This window comes from Cydia fagiglandana, chromosome 6 (genome assembly GCF_963556715.1).
Source record: "Cydia fagiglandana chromosome 6, ilCydFagi1.1, whole genome shotgun sequence".
In the NCBI taxonomy this organism is placed as follows: Eukaryota; Metazoa; Arthropoda; class Insecta; order Lepidoptera; family Tortricidae; genus Cydia; species Cydia fagiglandana.
Genome location: NC_085937.1, coordinates 15,967,339 through 15,984,609, shown reverse-complemented (window position 1 = coordinate 15,984,609; position 17,271 = coordinate 15,967,339). Strand labels below are relative to the sequence as shown.

At 39.1% G+C, this 17,271-nt stretch overlaps 1 protein-coding gene across 1 annotated transcript in view; it reads right to left on the bottom strand.

Annotated features, from left to right (window-relative positions):
- Positions 1-17,271, bottom strand: part of LOC134665515 (uncharacterized) — a 130,056-nt gene that overhangs the window by 89,278 nt on the left and 23,507 nt on the right. The window contains exons 4-7 of the mRNA XM_063522490.1: positions 17,072-17,260; positions 14,710-14,853; positions 10,237-10,330; positions 368-532 (exon numbers count right to left, since the gene is read on the bottom strand). Of these exons, the coding sequence (XP_063378560.1) occupies positions 368-532; positions 10,237-10,330; positions 14,710-14,853; positions 17,072-17,260 (592 nt within the window). The remainder of the gene's footprint in view (positions 1-367; positions 533-10,236; positions 10,331-14,709; positions 14,854-17,071; positions 17,261-17,271) is intronic.

Here is a 17,271-nt window from a genome sequence, read left to right as displayed (position 1 = left end):
TGCGCATGTTTGTTTAATTACAGATGAACAGACAACATGACATTGTAGTCGATGGAATACCTAAATTACGCTTCAAAAGGATTTAATCATCCTGGCGTGAGACGACTCGACTTATGACAAGGTACTTACACGTATTTTTTTAGTTTAACGAAAATTACGGATGCGAACCCTTTGAGTTACTTACTCAGAAACTTTCTACCTTACATATGGCACGATTGGCACGAAGGATCCAAACTGACACAAATACACAATGCAGGACGTAAGGCAATCGTGTTTTGATTCGGCGAGCGATCACCTGCCGTAGTTAAATTTGCACGCTTTAAACAATCGAAGGAAGCCTGCCAAGGTCACTGTCTTGTTCACTAACCTGGATCTGCGGCCAGCTGTCTGTACACGGCGAGCGCGACCTCGTCTTCGCTGACGAAGTCCCACAGCCCGTCGCAGGCCACGACGACGAAGTCTTCATCTCCGTCTAGGTCCACGGTCGCGAGCTCTGGTCGTGCGGTCACGTAGGGTTTGTACATGGCGTCGCCTGCGAGACAAAAGGTATTTATGAATTTTTGTACACTAGATAAAAAAGGAACAAAAACTTTAACAATAATGCCTTGTTTGGGTTGGTAATTTCTACAGCTGCAGAGCAACATGTGGGCAAAATCACTATGAAGTAGAAGCCCGAAATCACAGATAGAACACGCAACAGATGTGGCTGATGAAACAGGAAAAAACGGATTGCTTCTTGAAGGATTGATAGCAATCTGAGGCAGCTATACGGTTCATCATTACGTGACCCACTGGGCAAAATGTTTTCCCTGCATAATAATAACACCTAGAATGATTCGACCGACCAGTTTAATAGTTACTACGGGATGTTTGTGCATAATTATAAAATATATGCAGACGTAAAAGTTGCGGCCAAGCTTGCAAGACATTATATTTTAAAGATCGTAAACTTAGCGATAAATTAGTGAAGCAGTTAGTGTTCTTGAAATCATCTGGATTTACTCTGCTCGCAGACACATTGCTTCTCATAGACGTGGACTCAAAAAATGCCCTCTTTCTTTAACTTTATATGTCTGAGAAAGTTGACCCACACTCGTTCCTACTTCCTAGCGTTGCCAGCTCTACTGAAAAATTTGTTGATCTACAAGATTATGAGCCTTGATTGAATAGAGAAACACAAAAATGAAGGATCAATTTACAAAACCTCAGCTTTTTCTATTTTAGATCTTTATTGTTTTTCTTAGTATGTAGAAAGTATGACATTTTGTAAGGATTTATTAGCTAAAACTTTGTTCGTCGTAGTTAAAATTTTAATGAAATTCTGCCGTTTTTCAACACAATATGATTGATGTATAAAATTGAATGGATTTAAGTCCATCTGTACAACTGTATTTTCGAAGGATAATTTATTTTATTTTCAGGGTCAGCTTAGAGACTTTAAGAATTGTTCTGGCAACACTCCTCGCTCCTTGCAAGTTTTGAGGCTGCCCATATTTGTCTACGGCAGCGGTCGGCAATCAGCGGCCCGAAGTAAACCTCTCACTTGCGGCCCGCGAGCCTCCCTCTGACTATTTTGTATGTAATATCGACAAATGACAATGTATGAAAAAGTCATAAATATTAACAAAGTGCGGCCCGCGTCAACTTCGTTAACTGCTATGTGGCCCTTGGCTGCTAAAATGTTGCCGACCGCTGGTCTACGGCACTAACAAAGAAACTGCAGCTGTCGTACTCTTTCGTAATATGATTACTTTGAATGAGAGCCCATATTTGTTTGACCTTCTATTGTAATGAACTTGGTACGTACAAAGAGTGTATAGTATACAATTATACATATAGTTATATAGTCCACTCGAAGATTAAAACTTAAATAGCGTGACTAAGGTCACGAGACTTAAGAGAACGTAGAAAGGGTAATGAGTTTTGCTACAAATCGAAGTGAAGTTGTGTTTTTAGGTTCGGATATGAAAGTTAAAGAATACACGGTGTAACATGAGTAAACCGAATAATTTTAACCACGCATTTCTGAGGTCAAAAGAAGTAAAAAATGTAATATGAGTTTAGGTCAATTTTGCCAAAAAAAAATTTTTTTTTTGTTTTGTTTTTTCAATTTTTTGAGTGTATTTGTACATAAAAAATAAATGTTATTGGCAAACTTGTCACTAGAAAATTGATTTAAAAAATTTTTTTTCGTAGAACCTACTTTTTACAGTGTTACTTGTCACTTTTTGACATCTATCAATAAGGATATTTAGACTACGTCCCATAGCAGCAACATCACCATCAAGAAGGCCTTTTACACTATGTAACAATAAAAACATGTTTTTTTTAAATTAATAATATCTCTGAAACTAGGCGAAAATCAAAAAAGTTTATAGGACATTTTTGTCTCTAAATATGATCAGGAATACGCTGTTAAAATTATTCGGTTTACTCATGTTACACCGTGTATAAAATTTAAAAATATACCCATTTCTTTACACCTAGCATGTTCATTACTCATTACTGCCGTCTGTTAAAAGCTTAAGGCCGTCTTTAGTGGGTCGATGTATTTTTTTTTTTTAATTTTAAAGTATTATCCGAAAATTCCTAAGTTTATTAAGCGTCAACAAGTCATTAGTCAAACATTCCGAATCCAATATGTCTGAGCAATCGCAATTAATTCTACGTGGAGGCCATAGTAAACTAATCTTGCGTGAAGCACCCCGGATAACTTTCAGCCGCTTTAACGCTAGGGTTACCAACAAAGGATTAAGAAACTTGGGAAAAATCCCTAATTTTAGTGTTCTGTATGAAAATTACTTAGATTAGGTATAGTTTCAACTTTGGGTACCTAAGTCTGCAAACTGCTCCCACTGCTTGCCATAAGAAAATATATACTAAATACATAACAAAATAAAAAGACCCTATAATTATTCACCTGCAAAAAAACTCTATGTTCATACATAATTTATGCCTGCAACAGACCATCTGTATAAATCTCCAGTCGGTACGTCGTTGGTATATGTCATGAATTAATCAAAAGTCTTGGAAATACAGTCTTCGCGTGTCCAACAGTAACATGAGACCAAATTCCAGGAAAATCCAGTCGTTTGGTAACCCTACCTAAGGGGGCCCATGCAAACGTTTCCGAACTTAATCTGCCGTGGAACGCGAAATCGATGAGTAGTCTGCGATACGTGGAGAAAGCTCGGACGTCGCGACCGAGAAAAATGTCCACACCATTTTTATCTCCCACTTAGCTAGATTACGCCTGCCCTTAGGTGGAAGGTGGAAGTTTCCTAACAATTCGAGATCAATTTGGAGTAAAGTGTCTAATACTGTTCGGGATCACTTTATTACTTTCTGCGTCAGTATCTTTGACAGAATTAGCATTAGTACATTCAGACAATGATCGAGAGAGGATGTTTAATACAATTGAGTATGTCATTTTTATACATAAGAAATTAAATAACGCACAACTCAAGTTAATCTGTGTCGATATCTTGCTTGATTTTTTAAAGATTTCATGAAATTAATGCGATTTTTTAAAATAAGACACCTTTAAGACCTCACCAAGACTAAGCGGGAAAACACACTTCTTTCCGAGTGTGAATAAAATCGTCAATTCCTACCCCTACAAGTGTTAAGTGCACGATGTCCGAGTGATCGATACGTCAGCAGTTAAAACACAAACATCGTATGTCCAGTTCCGATTCTCTTCAAAAACGTGCCTTCTTACATTCAGATAAGATATAATTTTGCAGTGCTAAGGAAATGGTATATTGTGGTGCTTAATAGCGGTGCATCGTGGTAGCGGTGAATAGGGCAAGACAGGAGGGTCGCACACGGCTGGACGGCGCCCGGCGCGCGCACCAATCAACTTCTAATTTTTCTCAAAAATGGACGGCAAAGTCGACTTTGCCGTCTAAAAAATAGGTCGCGAAGCGCGGAGTTTATGGTCAGTCAAAAATTAAAAAGTTAAAAACATTGCAGTCTCGATTTTGGGACTGCAATGTTGCATACAAATTCCATTATTTGTCGAGTTCCAAACTTTTTAAAAGTTCAAATGGCCATATCAAATGAAGGCACAGGCCCATTAAACAGCCAAACAGATGATTAGTACCGCGACTATTTAGCTGTCTCAAATAGGTTGGCGTATTTTCGGCAGAAAAATACACTTCTATTTTTTTATTAAAAAATAAAAAGGCGGCAAGGGCTTTTTATGAAAATATATACGTAAGAACGTTGCTTTTGTAAAATGTTTCTATGATATTTATGTTTCTTGCACCATTTTTGAGAAAAGCACTATACAGGGTGATTCAGGAGACGTGAGCAGGACTAACACTGCGCATTTTGTAAATTATAAGCAACTGTTTCGTATCAGTATTAGTGAGATTGACGTTAATTTTCTACTAGTGTTGAAAAAAAAAATTTCAATTTATTTACGACATGCATGGTCGCCCTAAAATTAGAATACTAAACTACAGATATTCTGTGTCAAATTCAATGTCATCACTGTCATCACGGTCTGGTTACTTTTGAAAACTCGTATCTCACTAAGGTTTGACATTTTATTTCCTTCGTAAAAGAGGTTTTATGTTTATTAATTAGGTCTTGTAGGGTGACCATGATTGTAGAGAATTAAATTTGCCCTCACCAAAAAGTTGAAAAATAGGAAAAAGTGTAGTTGTTTTACCTAAATACGACGGAGATCGATCAATTATCAGTTACTGAGTGTGCAGGATTAGTCCTGCTCACGTCTCATGAATCACCCTGTATATGACTCGGCTGGAAGGCTACTTGCTGGCTTCGGATTCAATTAAACGGACTCCCAAGGTCGTCCGTTTAAAACGAATCCTCAGCCTGCAAGTAGCTACTTCCGAGCCTCGACAATAATGTACTATAATGCACAGCCCTATTGTTTTCGAAATCACGCACGTGGGTTGAAAATATAAGTGCTTTGATATGAATATGAATAATAATGATCAATTATTTTGTATTTGTTTATAGGGAATAATGACGTGACTACGATTGGTCGTTTGTCGTAGATTGCTTATGTTGGTGGCATGTGTAGTTTACGGCAATAAAATAATTAGGTAACGCATTCAAAATTTTCATTAAGGCAGAAAAAAAGAAAAATATTTCATTTTTGCATAGGTATTCTGTTCTTATTCACATTTTTAAGTGACGCTTTGTAGGTAAGTATTTGACACGCAAAACCGATAACCAAACCAACTCAAATTTTCATGATTTGAATTACATATTTTATTATATTATTTATAAACTTTTAATAGTGAACATAAAAGTGATTTTTTAAAACTAATAAAAGGAATATCACATAAAATTTTACATCAACGCCAATGCAATGTTTTATTAATTGTCAGCTATTGAAATTGTGCTGAATCACAGAAAATCCACAAATTGCACAGAAACCTGTTTTCCGACATTAAAAGCTCGTTCATGAACACTTGACAAAAAACGTACAATAGGCGTTAAAAAGGGGTAGAGGCGGAACACGGTGGGTGCGAACGAAGTTAATCGCTCGTTTTATTATTATTGCTCTGATACCATACAACACAAGCACAGTTAAGTCATGGAAGTCAGTTCTTTGACTTATAAATATACTCCGGTTTGAAAGGGTTCAAAAATGCTCAGTGCTATAGACCGACCGCTTAAATGAGTCCTCGCCTGCGCGGTAGGGGGGCGACGGGGTAGGACGACTAAGGGCGGCGGGGAAATTAAATATCGAAGCAATTTTCTAAATCATAATAACATTAGTAACTTACATACATTTGCGCGAACTAGAAGTAAGGCTGCATGTCCGGGAGTTTTGTAGGCTGTTATTACATACCAGCGGATTGAGCACGGTGGCATTTTTATCGACTATCACCACGCCTGTCACGTTCTAACAAGTATGTAAGTGCGAAAGTGACAGCCGCAGACGCAAGGTATCACATACAGGTAAGTTGTGTAAAATTTTCCCAGAATAGCCCTAACATGACTTAACGTACTGAATATTTAATGTGTGGCAGTAGGTCGTGGTTCATTTTTCACAATGATCGTGATCATTTCGGACGCGAGGCAGCCATTATGCCGTTAGCCGGGGGATGCACAACGTGCAGTCAATGATGCAATAATGCGGTTCTTGAGACTTGTTGTCGTTAATTTAACAACATAACATTTTATTGACGTTACAGGGTGTAGGGGTAGAATTTTGATACATAGGTAACAGGCCAGTTAGGTACTTTTTAATGGAAAACTAGTGAATTTTGTACCATGACTGTTTGAAATATCTGATGATCTGAATACAATATGTATTCCAATAGCTGCATGCAGGGCTGTCATTCGTCAGGGTATTCTCAGATTTGGTCTAAATATGAGCGCTATGGTTCTCGGCAGCTAATCCTTCCTTTCTATTTACTTTTATGATAAAATCATTAGTCATTACTTACCAATTGTTAGATGGTGTTAACCAAGTGTTTTAAAATCTGTGTATATGACCTATTTATCATAATTAGGGGCTTGGTAATTATTTTTGGAGATGACTAAAAATTAAAAGCTAGTTCGACACCGTTCGATATGAACCACATTAATTTGACCACTATAGGGTGAGCCCGTCATGAAGTTAATGGTACAATGAGCTGTGCTCTAGACATATTGTCGCTAATTCCAGGGGCGACGGAACAACGCCCGTTGTTGATAGTTCTTTTGACGGTGAGCTATTGAGGATAATATTGCGTTTATTGCACCCATTTATCAGGCGGTTTCTATTGTGCCCGCTCTTCTAACTTAGAATTCGACAAGTTTGTAAAAAGGGTAACATTATTCTTAGATTGTAGTTCAATAAGGTTATCTATTTAACTGTGTATGAACTTACCAAAAATTGTAGATTATAATTATTTTAAAGCCTTTCCCCTGTTCAATAAAAATTGCAATGATACTATGTGGCTTTCCAACAGAGAAGGATCCATTGCTTCATGTGCTTTAAGGATCTTTCCATAAGGACCCTTCTCTGATGTAAATCCACATATAATGGAGTTGTCCGGTCGAAGTATGTACTTTACTGATGACGTCATCATAGGTTTTACTTAGCAGTCCTACGAGTACGAGTGATCGCAAATCATTGAGAATTTTAATCGAATTTTATGACCCTTTAATCGAAATCTCATAAAACATCATTAGAGACACGTAAAATCTATACTGGCGCCATTTATAAAAAAAAACTTTTAAGACGAAACAGGAGCTGAGTTTTAAATATTTTAGGTAAATATACCCGTCTCGCTAACGGAAGCGGCACCTAAAAGTAGTGCGATAAGGACAAGGCGAAAAATCCTGCGTAAAAATCTCAAAAATCGAGGTTTCGTACTCCTCTGTTTCCTCCTCCAAAACTTAACCAATCGTAACCAAATTTGGAAATCTAAATGATTATGAAATTATCTGTGTCGGACCGTTTTGTTTTGGCTAATTGATATCAGTTTTGAATGCCACGCTTCTCATTGCGGCATAGTCAATTAGGCCACTTGGGCCATTTTTGAAGGGCTCTAGCGCCTTAAAAAACAAAAATATCAAAAAAAGCAAAACGGTCCGACACAGATATTGACAATATTAATCTGTGTTGAAAAAATCATTGCTCTAGCTTCAAAAACCACGGAGGAAAACGAGGAGTACGTTTGTATGGAGAAATGACCACTCCTGTTGGCTCTTAACAGTTGCCCCATCGCAATACTTATAAGTTAGGTATAAGAAGTAGTAGTACAATATAATGATTTTAACTTGCTCTATGCAATAACGATAGTTAAATATAATCTCATCGTTGTCATCATACGCAGTACCTATTTATTTAGTACGAGCTTAAAGTATTACGCATCTCGGTCGTGTTTTAGAAGCTTTTTATTACAAAGTTTATAAACAAAAAATTCAAAACATAATTATAACGTTACATTGTAAAAAATGTATTGGGTAATATTGTACGAAAACAAAACACAAAGAACACGTGAGTTAGGCAGCAACAAGGACATTCAAACTGTAAAAGCGCGCTTTATTTTCGGCATAAACGTGCATGCAGACTCGTAACCTTAAACGGAACGGGGTAAAAATAAATTCTCTTTATAGGTACATTTACCTGTTCAGGGCACGGACAAATGTTACGAGTAGTCGCAGTGGTTATAAAATAAATATTTGGGCTTTTACGATCCACTTGCACCATCCCACTAACCCGGGGTTAAACGGTTAAACCGTTAACCTAGTATCAAATTGTATGGGTAACCATGGCAACTCCAGGTTTAACCGGCTAACCCCGGGTTAGTGGACTGGTGCAAGTGGGTCTCAGTTACAATTTTGTAATTTGATATCTTTATTCCTTGTATGTTTAAATCATACATTAGAAAATCATTCATTTCCGTGAAGATTACAGTTGTAATAATATGCATAACATGTATGTTTGTCGTACATACAGGGTGGCCAAGAAAGAACTACATTCCCGTTGCCAGGGAGGTTTTGGGATTATACCGAGCAACTTTTACTATCGGACCAACTCCGAAATGGCAAAAAAAATTTGGCTGATTCATACATTTTGACTGGTAGTCCATTTTCTATGGGAGGGTATATTTTTTTGCGATTTCTATCGCTGTACGCTATCGACTATTTACGGAATGCTAATTTAATGTTACGATCTGCATGTTAATAGAGTCTGTTGTATCACCAATTGTCTATGATTAAAAAAAAAGCTAAAAGTCAGTTGTCAATTTATGTCATTCATTCAAATTGATTGCGGTTTATAAGGGGTTTATTTTAAATAATATTAATAATTTCTATACCGAGTGAGGTTCGCAAACTATTATTTAAGCTCGTAAATAATTACGACAATGTGCGAAGTCGACGTGTAGCGTTGTATAACGAAAAACTGCAATGTTTACAACTCCTAACCAAATGTAAACAAATCAGGAGGTTGGTGCTCTATAAATATTTTAATACTTTAAGTACTAGTTCTAACATTTGCCTATTACTTTGATTAAGTACGTGAATTTATTAATGCCTGAATCTCATAAATAGGACAAGTGTATGAAGAAACGGATAAACTAAAAATTCTGAAAAATATCTATAAACTCTAAATATTGGAACGTAAACATATATGTTTGTCGTTGACTGTACTTTAAATAGTGGTAGAAATTATGTGAGCTGACTTTGAGTGCACGTAAACGTTTATTTAATTTATTTTCTTAGGTACCTTACTTGTGCACAGAATATCAAAAATATTGTCTAGTATCAAAACTATAATTCCTACTTCACAAAGTGTGACCAGCCGAAGATATTTTGAATTTCCCGCCAAAAATTTATGTAAAATTTCAGTAGCCAGACTCTACTTAAAAACACAGAGTATAATGCCATACGATAAATAAATAATTTAAAATAGTTTTGAATCTAAATGGGATGTTCCCGTAAAACTACCCATATATAGCCCTTCTGGGCTCCAGGGTCCAAAATTAACTTATATAATATTCGTTCAGGTGTATCTATTATTTTAATGTTACAGCTCTAAAGGGGCCCACTGATTAACAGTCCGCCGGACGGCATCGGCCTGTCAGTTAGAACAAAATTTTGACAGTTCCGAACAACTAACAGGCCGATACCGTCCGGCGGACTGTTAATCAGTGGGCCCCTTAAGGGTGGTATTCCACTTGTCCAATTTATTTATCTAATGTGTATTGCGTCTCACAATTTGATTGATGAGTGATAGATACGCTGAAATTGGACAACTGTAAAAAAAATCCAGACAAAGAAGATTGGTATTGATAGTTATTAACAGATAGAACTTATGGACCGTAGTGGTAGTACTCGACTATCCTCCTAAGGCCCAACGTCCTACCTATAGTACTTAATCATTTCGATGAAAATTTAAACCATATTAAAATTGGAATAGAGTTGCAATCGTTTTGTTTCGTTCAATTTTAACAAAACAAAATGTACTTTATTCCCTGCATTAAAGGTTCTTATTTCAGTGGCAAATTTTGGATTTTTTATTTGTATGGCCCCAGCCTTAGGAGGTTTTAGTTGGGTGGTTTTACGGTATGCGTAGAGTGTATCAGTATTAGGGCTAATTTAGACGGCGCGCGAACTCGCATGCGATTTTAGTTACATTGCGGACTGTTGGTTACGCCCAATTCTACCGACCGATCAAAACGCGCAATGTAATGAAACTCGCAAGCGACTTCTCGTCTCGCATCGTCTAAATGGGCCCTTAGAGTGAGTAGTTACCAATAGCCCTGGAGACGGCGAGCTGTCCGTTGACGCGCCACGTGCCCCAGAACATGACGGCGCCGCCGCCCGCTTGTATTCGATCCTTTTCGTCCTGCCATACACAAATACATACATTATAATAGTTATTTACGATACAAATGCAGAAAAGAGGAAATTCGAAACGAGTGGTGATAAATTAAAACACGACCGAAGGAAGTGTTTTAAATCGTCACTAGTTGCATATTACCTATTCGCACGTGTATCGTACAACGTTTTACAGTACATATAGCCCTTTAAGCTTTTGACATACGCACGAAAAATGCTATTTTACGCACTAATGCGGGAAAATAGGACCATATGTACTGTAAAATCGTTCAAATCAAATCAAATCAAATCAAAAATATTTATTTGCATAAATAAGGGTACAATAGGTGGTATACAAAGTTTTCAGTCGCATTCCTTATTTTACCATAATATGGCGTACAAATATTCAATATGTTACCCCTAAGAGCTATATTCTGGCTATATGTACATACATGCATTCTTATAAGCTAAGTATATGGCACAATTTTACACAAAGTCAAAAAATAATAATTTAAAATGAAATTGATAATTAATGTCTTGCTTGGTAACATGTCTAATAAATATAAAATAAATAATTTCATAATCAATAAATACTTTATCAAATTATCATGCTTACAAATTACAATTTTCCAAAAACTCATCGATCGAATAATAGCAATTCTCAATTAAATATGTATATAATTTTTTTTTAAATAAATTAAATGGCAGTTCCTTAAAACTATCAGTAAAACAATTAAATATTTGTATTGCCATTCCATATACATTCTTCTTAGGTAGAGAAAGATTTGTTGTCGGCATGAAAAGTTTATTCCTATAAGCACCTCGTTTTGATGTCATAGTGATAGTTCTAAAGCAAGACGGGTTTTTCCTAACGAAAATACAAATTTCGTGCATGGACATATATATTACTTCGTAAGGACGCGGCTAACGAGCACTAAAAAGGGGGCCGCTACATGGGTGTGATATTTGCATTTATCACACCCCGGCGCTCAGTCGTGTGGCGAATTGCGCAGTAGAAAGTTGTCACGCAGCATAACACAAAAATGCCTTATTGCGTTGTAAAAGGGTGCAAAAACCATTATAGGAAGTATAAGAAAAAAAATGGGACCTCATATCATCGGTAAGTAATTTCCAATTAGGTTTATTTATTGCTTAAAACCAATTTTAAACGATAATTTTATTTCATTCTCACGCGCAACTGATGTTCGCTCGTACGTCATAGCGCTAATGCATTAACCTTGTAAGGACGTCATTTCTCTTTGGAAGTTATTATGAAGTAGAAATGCATAATGCGTGATTTGTATAGGTAAATTTACTTAAATATGATTAGTTGATTACCTACCGGATATAATTACCGAAATTAAAGTACCTATTGTCTGACTTACAGAGTTTGTTCCCGTTTCTTTTACATAATTATTAAAAACATTCAAATAACAAGATCAAGTATTTGTTATTGTTTTATTCGTTGACTTAGGTACCTAGTATATTAATTCTTGTCAGGTATAAGTTTTTAATTAACTGTAGGTAAAACTCAAAAAAATTTAACAGGTGAGCGCTAGGAACAAAGCGCGCATTTTCAAACACCGATTAATTCACATCGCTGTATTTATTACTTTCCATTACCTACTTATATTTTTGCATCATGTTTGTGGACAGGTGGCACGCTCTCGTTTCGGAGGCCAAGATTCTCTTTGGATCACTGAGCCAAAATAGTTAGTTAGTTTGTATTGCTGTATAGATTCCTTCTTTTTTACTCTACCTGTTTTGCAAACAAGAAACTGACAGAAATAGTTGTTCGCCGCATTTTACCCGCGAAAGCTCGGGAGGTACTTATCGAACTGTACTGCTGTAGCTAGTAGCTCGGCCAACTTGTCGACCTTGACAGAGCCGGCTTAAGGCTCCTCTTCACGTTGGGCCAACGCCAACGCCAACGAGGGACGCAGCCATGCGGTAGAATGAGATAGCAATATCACTTGCTCCTTTTAACGCATAAATGCGTCTCTCGTTGGCGTTGGCGTTGGCCCAACGTGAAGAGGAGCCTTTACACAGGGCGGCACACCGCACGGCGCGAATGTTTAAAATATTGCATTGCCGCCTGAGACGATAATGACATCACGAAATAACGTAGAAGAACGGAAACTTAGAAGGATAAGTTCGCCCATTTTAATACAATAAATATCGTTTTGATTAACCATAAACTTATTCGACGCTCCTCTGATATAAACCGCGAATAAACTTAACAAGCCTTGTACGCCCGTACAAAGTTATCGCGAGAGTCGAGCTCACGTAGTTGTACGCAGTGTGTAACAGATGGCGCTTTTTTGCTGACATGAAGCTCGCAACAGGCAATTCGTATGCATGCGCTCATCCATAGTTTATATCTATGATTTCGTGTATGTACAGAGCGGGTAATGTTAATATTTTTTTACTTTTAAACAGTGGTCTACAGGGCTCTCTGAAGTCTGCTCCACACGCTGCCCTAATGCATTTCTTTTGGGCCTTAAAAATTATATCTGAGTCTACCGAATTTCCCCACATAATGATGCAATATCTTAATTGTGACGCAACATATCCATGATAGGCTGTCATAGCTGTAGATTCTGACACTACATTACGAATACGATGCAAGACATATACAAAACGATCTAATTTAATTCGTAAACTGTCAATATGAGCTTTCCAGTTGCAAAAGCAATCTATGGTCAATCCCAAAAATGCGGTTGACTTTACTTCCTCTATAGGGGAGTCCTGGTAGGTAATGTTCATCGGAATATGCTTACTTTTATATGTTTGGAATTGTACAATTTTTGTCTTACTAAGATTAATATTTAAATTATTACTGTCAAGCCAATTTACTATGTCTATTATTGCTTTATTAATGGTTTGCTCAAATGATTTGACATCGTCACATTTTACAAGTAGTGTGGTATCGTCTGCAAAGAGTAAACAACTATGCCCCATAGCCTTCGGGAGGTCATTTATGTACAGCAGGAACAGCAGTGGGCCTAATATACTGCCCTGTGGAACCCCATATAAGTTAGTTCTGTAGCTGGATCTATGGGTAACTTTATCTCTGCCAATAAAATTTGTAGTTTCCACACACTGTTTCCTGTCTTTGAGGTAAAGGTCGTTCTATATATCGAATGACCTTTGGAGAAACACAGCTGCTAGAAAATGCCCTGTCGCATCAAGACTAACGCTTTTGCACTAACGCTTTCATTTGTTAGGTGTACCTATAAAAATTTTAAGGCCACCTCAGGCAAACTCTATCAAGCAATGTGGGCTACGGGAGATCGAGACCGATGGAGCCAAATCACATGCAGAACCAAGTGGTCACGATCCTCATTAATGAGGGACCGACAAAGAAAAAAATATATATTACAGGCACTTTTTACTTCCGATTCTCGTAGTTGTATCCGATGTCCGATATCGATTCGGACAATGTGAAAACGCTCTAATTGGAACTTTTACTGCATTGAACTTAAAAGCCGCTGGCAGAATTATTAGAGCACTAAACTGCAGCAGCAACATATTGCTGCGAGATAATCGGCAGGCGAAAATCGACATCGCGAGACAGAATCTGTGCCATTAATGGATTACGTATCTAGTTCAAAACTACATAATTTTGCACATGCTATGAGAGCTTAGAAGTATCTAACAGAGTCCTTGGATGAAACGTAATTTATATAAGGAAGGAATCTGGACGATATCTCGATTTTTCGAATTTGCTCAACAGTTGCTGTTCAAAAACTACTAAGAAATTGCTTTGTTTGTAAATAGGCGCATGTTGCAATTATTTGTTAGTGGTGGCTGGGCTTGTGTTATGTTTTCCCTGTCCACTATTTCACTAACTTTGTAGTTTTAGTTAGCTACCCTGGGCTGTGTTAGTTCTTATATTAACCGCCGTAAATAAAGCCTTTGTACTAATGATGTGTGTTCTTTGATGTTTTATGTTTCTTTTTGTACAATATAGTATTTTACTACTACTACTAAAGCCGCGACCACGACCAGTGAACCCAGGTAATAAAATAAATTCGCGATAATCCCGTCTATAAATGTGAGTTAAATATATGTGTCAGTTCTTGTCGGCTAAGTTTGTATCGGTTTACTGTCGATCAGGTTTTTTTTTCAGGTACCTGTAGACCGGACTTCAGTCAGTTACCGGGCTCGTGTTAGTTACGACGGCTGGATTGAATATATCCTCGTAAGGCCCAAGGTCCTACCTATAGTACTTATTCAGTCCGATGATATTTAATACATATCCAATTGCAACAGAGTTGCATTTGTTTTGCGTCGTTCAATTTTTTTACAAAGCAAAATCAACTCTATTTCTTACAGTACAGGTTCAAATTGCAGTGGCAAATTTTGGATTATTCATTTGTATTAGTATCCTTAGGAGCATATTACCTGTCGGCTGGGCTTGTGCGGGCGCACCAGCTGCATGAGCCGCATGCGCTTGGCGAGCAGCGCCAGCGAGTCGCCCGCCCACGCCGCGTGCAGCTGGCAGCCGCGCACCACCACCACCACGGCCGTGCTGCCGCCGCAGGCTCGCTGGGAAACCAACAAAACATTATTAAATATATCTTAATATCTTATACCATATTGTTCTATTGTCGTCCAGCAGGAAGACGTCCTATCGGACGCCCCAGATATTGCTGGTGCGACATGGTGGAGGCGGATCTGCGCGAACTTCGAGTCAGCAATTGGCGAGAGGTCGCACAGGACCGAGAAAAGTGGCGCTGTCTTGTGTCGGAGGCCAAGTCTCATTTTGGGTCGCTGAGCCAACGGAGTAAGTAGTAAGTAAGTATATTGATGTCTACGGTGATCGATCAATTTTGTCTCTACACAAAATTATAGACATTATGTGGCTTCCACTAACTTTTTTTTCGGTTTTCGGAAACGGTCAGTCTATAAATACATGGCAGGCGACGCACGTGCACAAGAACGAGGAATAGGTTTATTGAGAGGTTGTTTAAGAAGCCTAGCCTCGTAAGATAGATTACAGACAATATAAATCGGCGATAAACTATTTACCTAACCTCTAGCGGCCCACCATACAAGGAAAATTGGCAATCGAATTTGAATCAACAGTATTAGAAAATAGAGTTGAATTTGTTTTGTTTTAAAATCGAACGAAACTAAATAAAAGAAACTCTATTCCATTTCATTAAGATTTAAATTTCATTGGAGGTAATTTGTACTAGTATTAGGACATTGAACCCCAAGAGGCTAATGTGATTATTGTGTTCTACAGGAAAACAAGAAGATTCCAGAAGAATAGTGTGGGAAAGCCGCCGGGACAATAACCTGTAGCTCCAAATCCAGGGAATTGGGCTGAATGAACGCAACAAGCGATCGACTGCCCGCCTGTTTCCGGCCGGGAGTCCCTACACTACATCTGCATTTACATTGTATTAGAACGTATGTCACCGCTAATAACTAATAAACGTCCTTTTGTATACGACGAAGGTTATTTTCATAGCCCTGACATTGTCTACTCTACTTGAGCTCTACTCTACTTGAGCTGCTGTGGATAACCAAGCCATTCCTCTTGATTGCTTATTGCGGACTCTCGACCAGGTACTCGCGTAGGTGCACGGATCAGTAGGCAGTTGCCTTTAGTGTAGACTAATAAGACTTACCTCTTGGTTACTCTTCCTGATAAAGTCATTATCTGTGCGAAGGAAGGCGTCTCTAAGTGCCTTGCGGAGGTCGGTGGCGTAGTGCGGGCTCTCGACCAGGTACTGGTGTAGGTGCGCGGCGCAGTAGGCTGTAGCCTTTAGTGTAGACTAATAAGACTTACCTCTTGGTTACTCTTCCTGATGAAGTCATTATCTGTGCGAAGGAAGGCGTCTCTCAGCGCCTTGCGGAGGTCGGTGGCGTAGTGCGGGCTCTCGACCAGGTACTGGTGTAGGTGCGCCGCGCAGTAGGCTGTAGCCTTTAGTGTAGACTAATAAGACTTACCTCTTGGTTACTCTTCCTGATGAAGTCATTATCTGTGCGAAGGAAGGCGTCTCTCAGCGCCTTGCGGAGGTCGGTGGCGTAGTGCGGGCTCTCGACCAGGTACTGGTGTAGGTGCGCCGCGCAGTAGGCTGTAGCCTTTAGTGTAGACTAATAAGACTTACCTCTTGGTTACTCTTCCTGATGAAGTCATTATCTGTGCGAAGGAAGGCGTCTCTCAGCGCCTTGCGGAGGTCGGTGGCGTAGTGCGGGCTCTCGACCAGGTACTGGTGTAGGTGCGCGGCGCAGTAGGCTGTAGCCTTTAGTGTAGACTAATAAGACTTACCTCTTGGTTACTCTTCCTGATAAAGTCATTATCTGTGCGAAGGAAGGCGTCTCTAAGTGCCTTGCGGAGGTCGGTGGCGTAGTGCGGGCTCTCGACCAGGTACTGGTGTAGGTGCGCGGCGCAGTAGGCTGTAGCCTTTAGTGTAGACTAATAAGACTTACCTCTTGGTTACTCTTCCTGATGAAGTCATTATCTGTGCGAAGGAAGGCGTCTCTCAGCGCCTTGCGGAGGTCGGTGGCGTAGTGCGGGCTCTCGACCAGGTACTGGTGTAGGTGCGCGGCGCAGTAGGCTGTAGCCTTTAGTGTAGACTAATAAGACTTACCTCTTGGTTACTCTTCCTGATAAAGTCATTATCTGTGCGAAGGAAGGCGTCTCTAAGTGCCTTGCGGAGGTCGGTGGCGTAGTGCGGGCTCTCGACCAGGTACTGGTGTAGGTGCGCGGCGCAGTAGGCTGTAGCCTTTAGTGTAGACTAATAAGACTTACCTCTTGGTTACTCTTCCTGATGAAGTCATTATCTGTGCGAAGGAAGGCGTCTCTCAGCGCCTTGCGGAGGTCGGTGGCGTAGTGCGGGCTCTCGACCAGGTACTGGTGTAGGTGCGCCGCGCAGTAGGTGGCCGCGGCTGAGCCTGCGTGCCCGTCGTATACCGCGTAGAAGGCCGTTGGCTTTGTGCACTGCAAGTGTA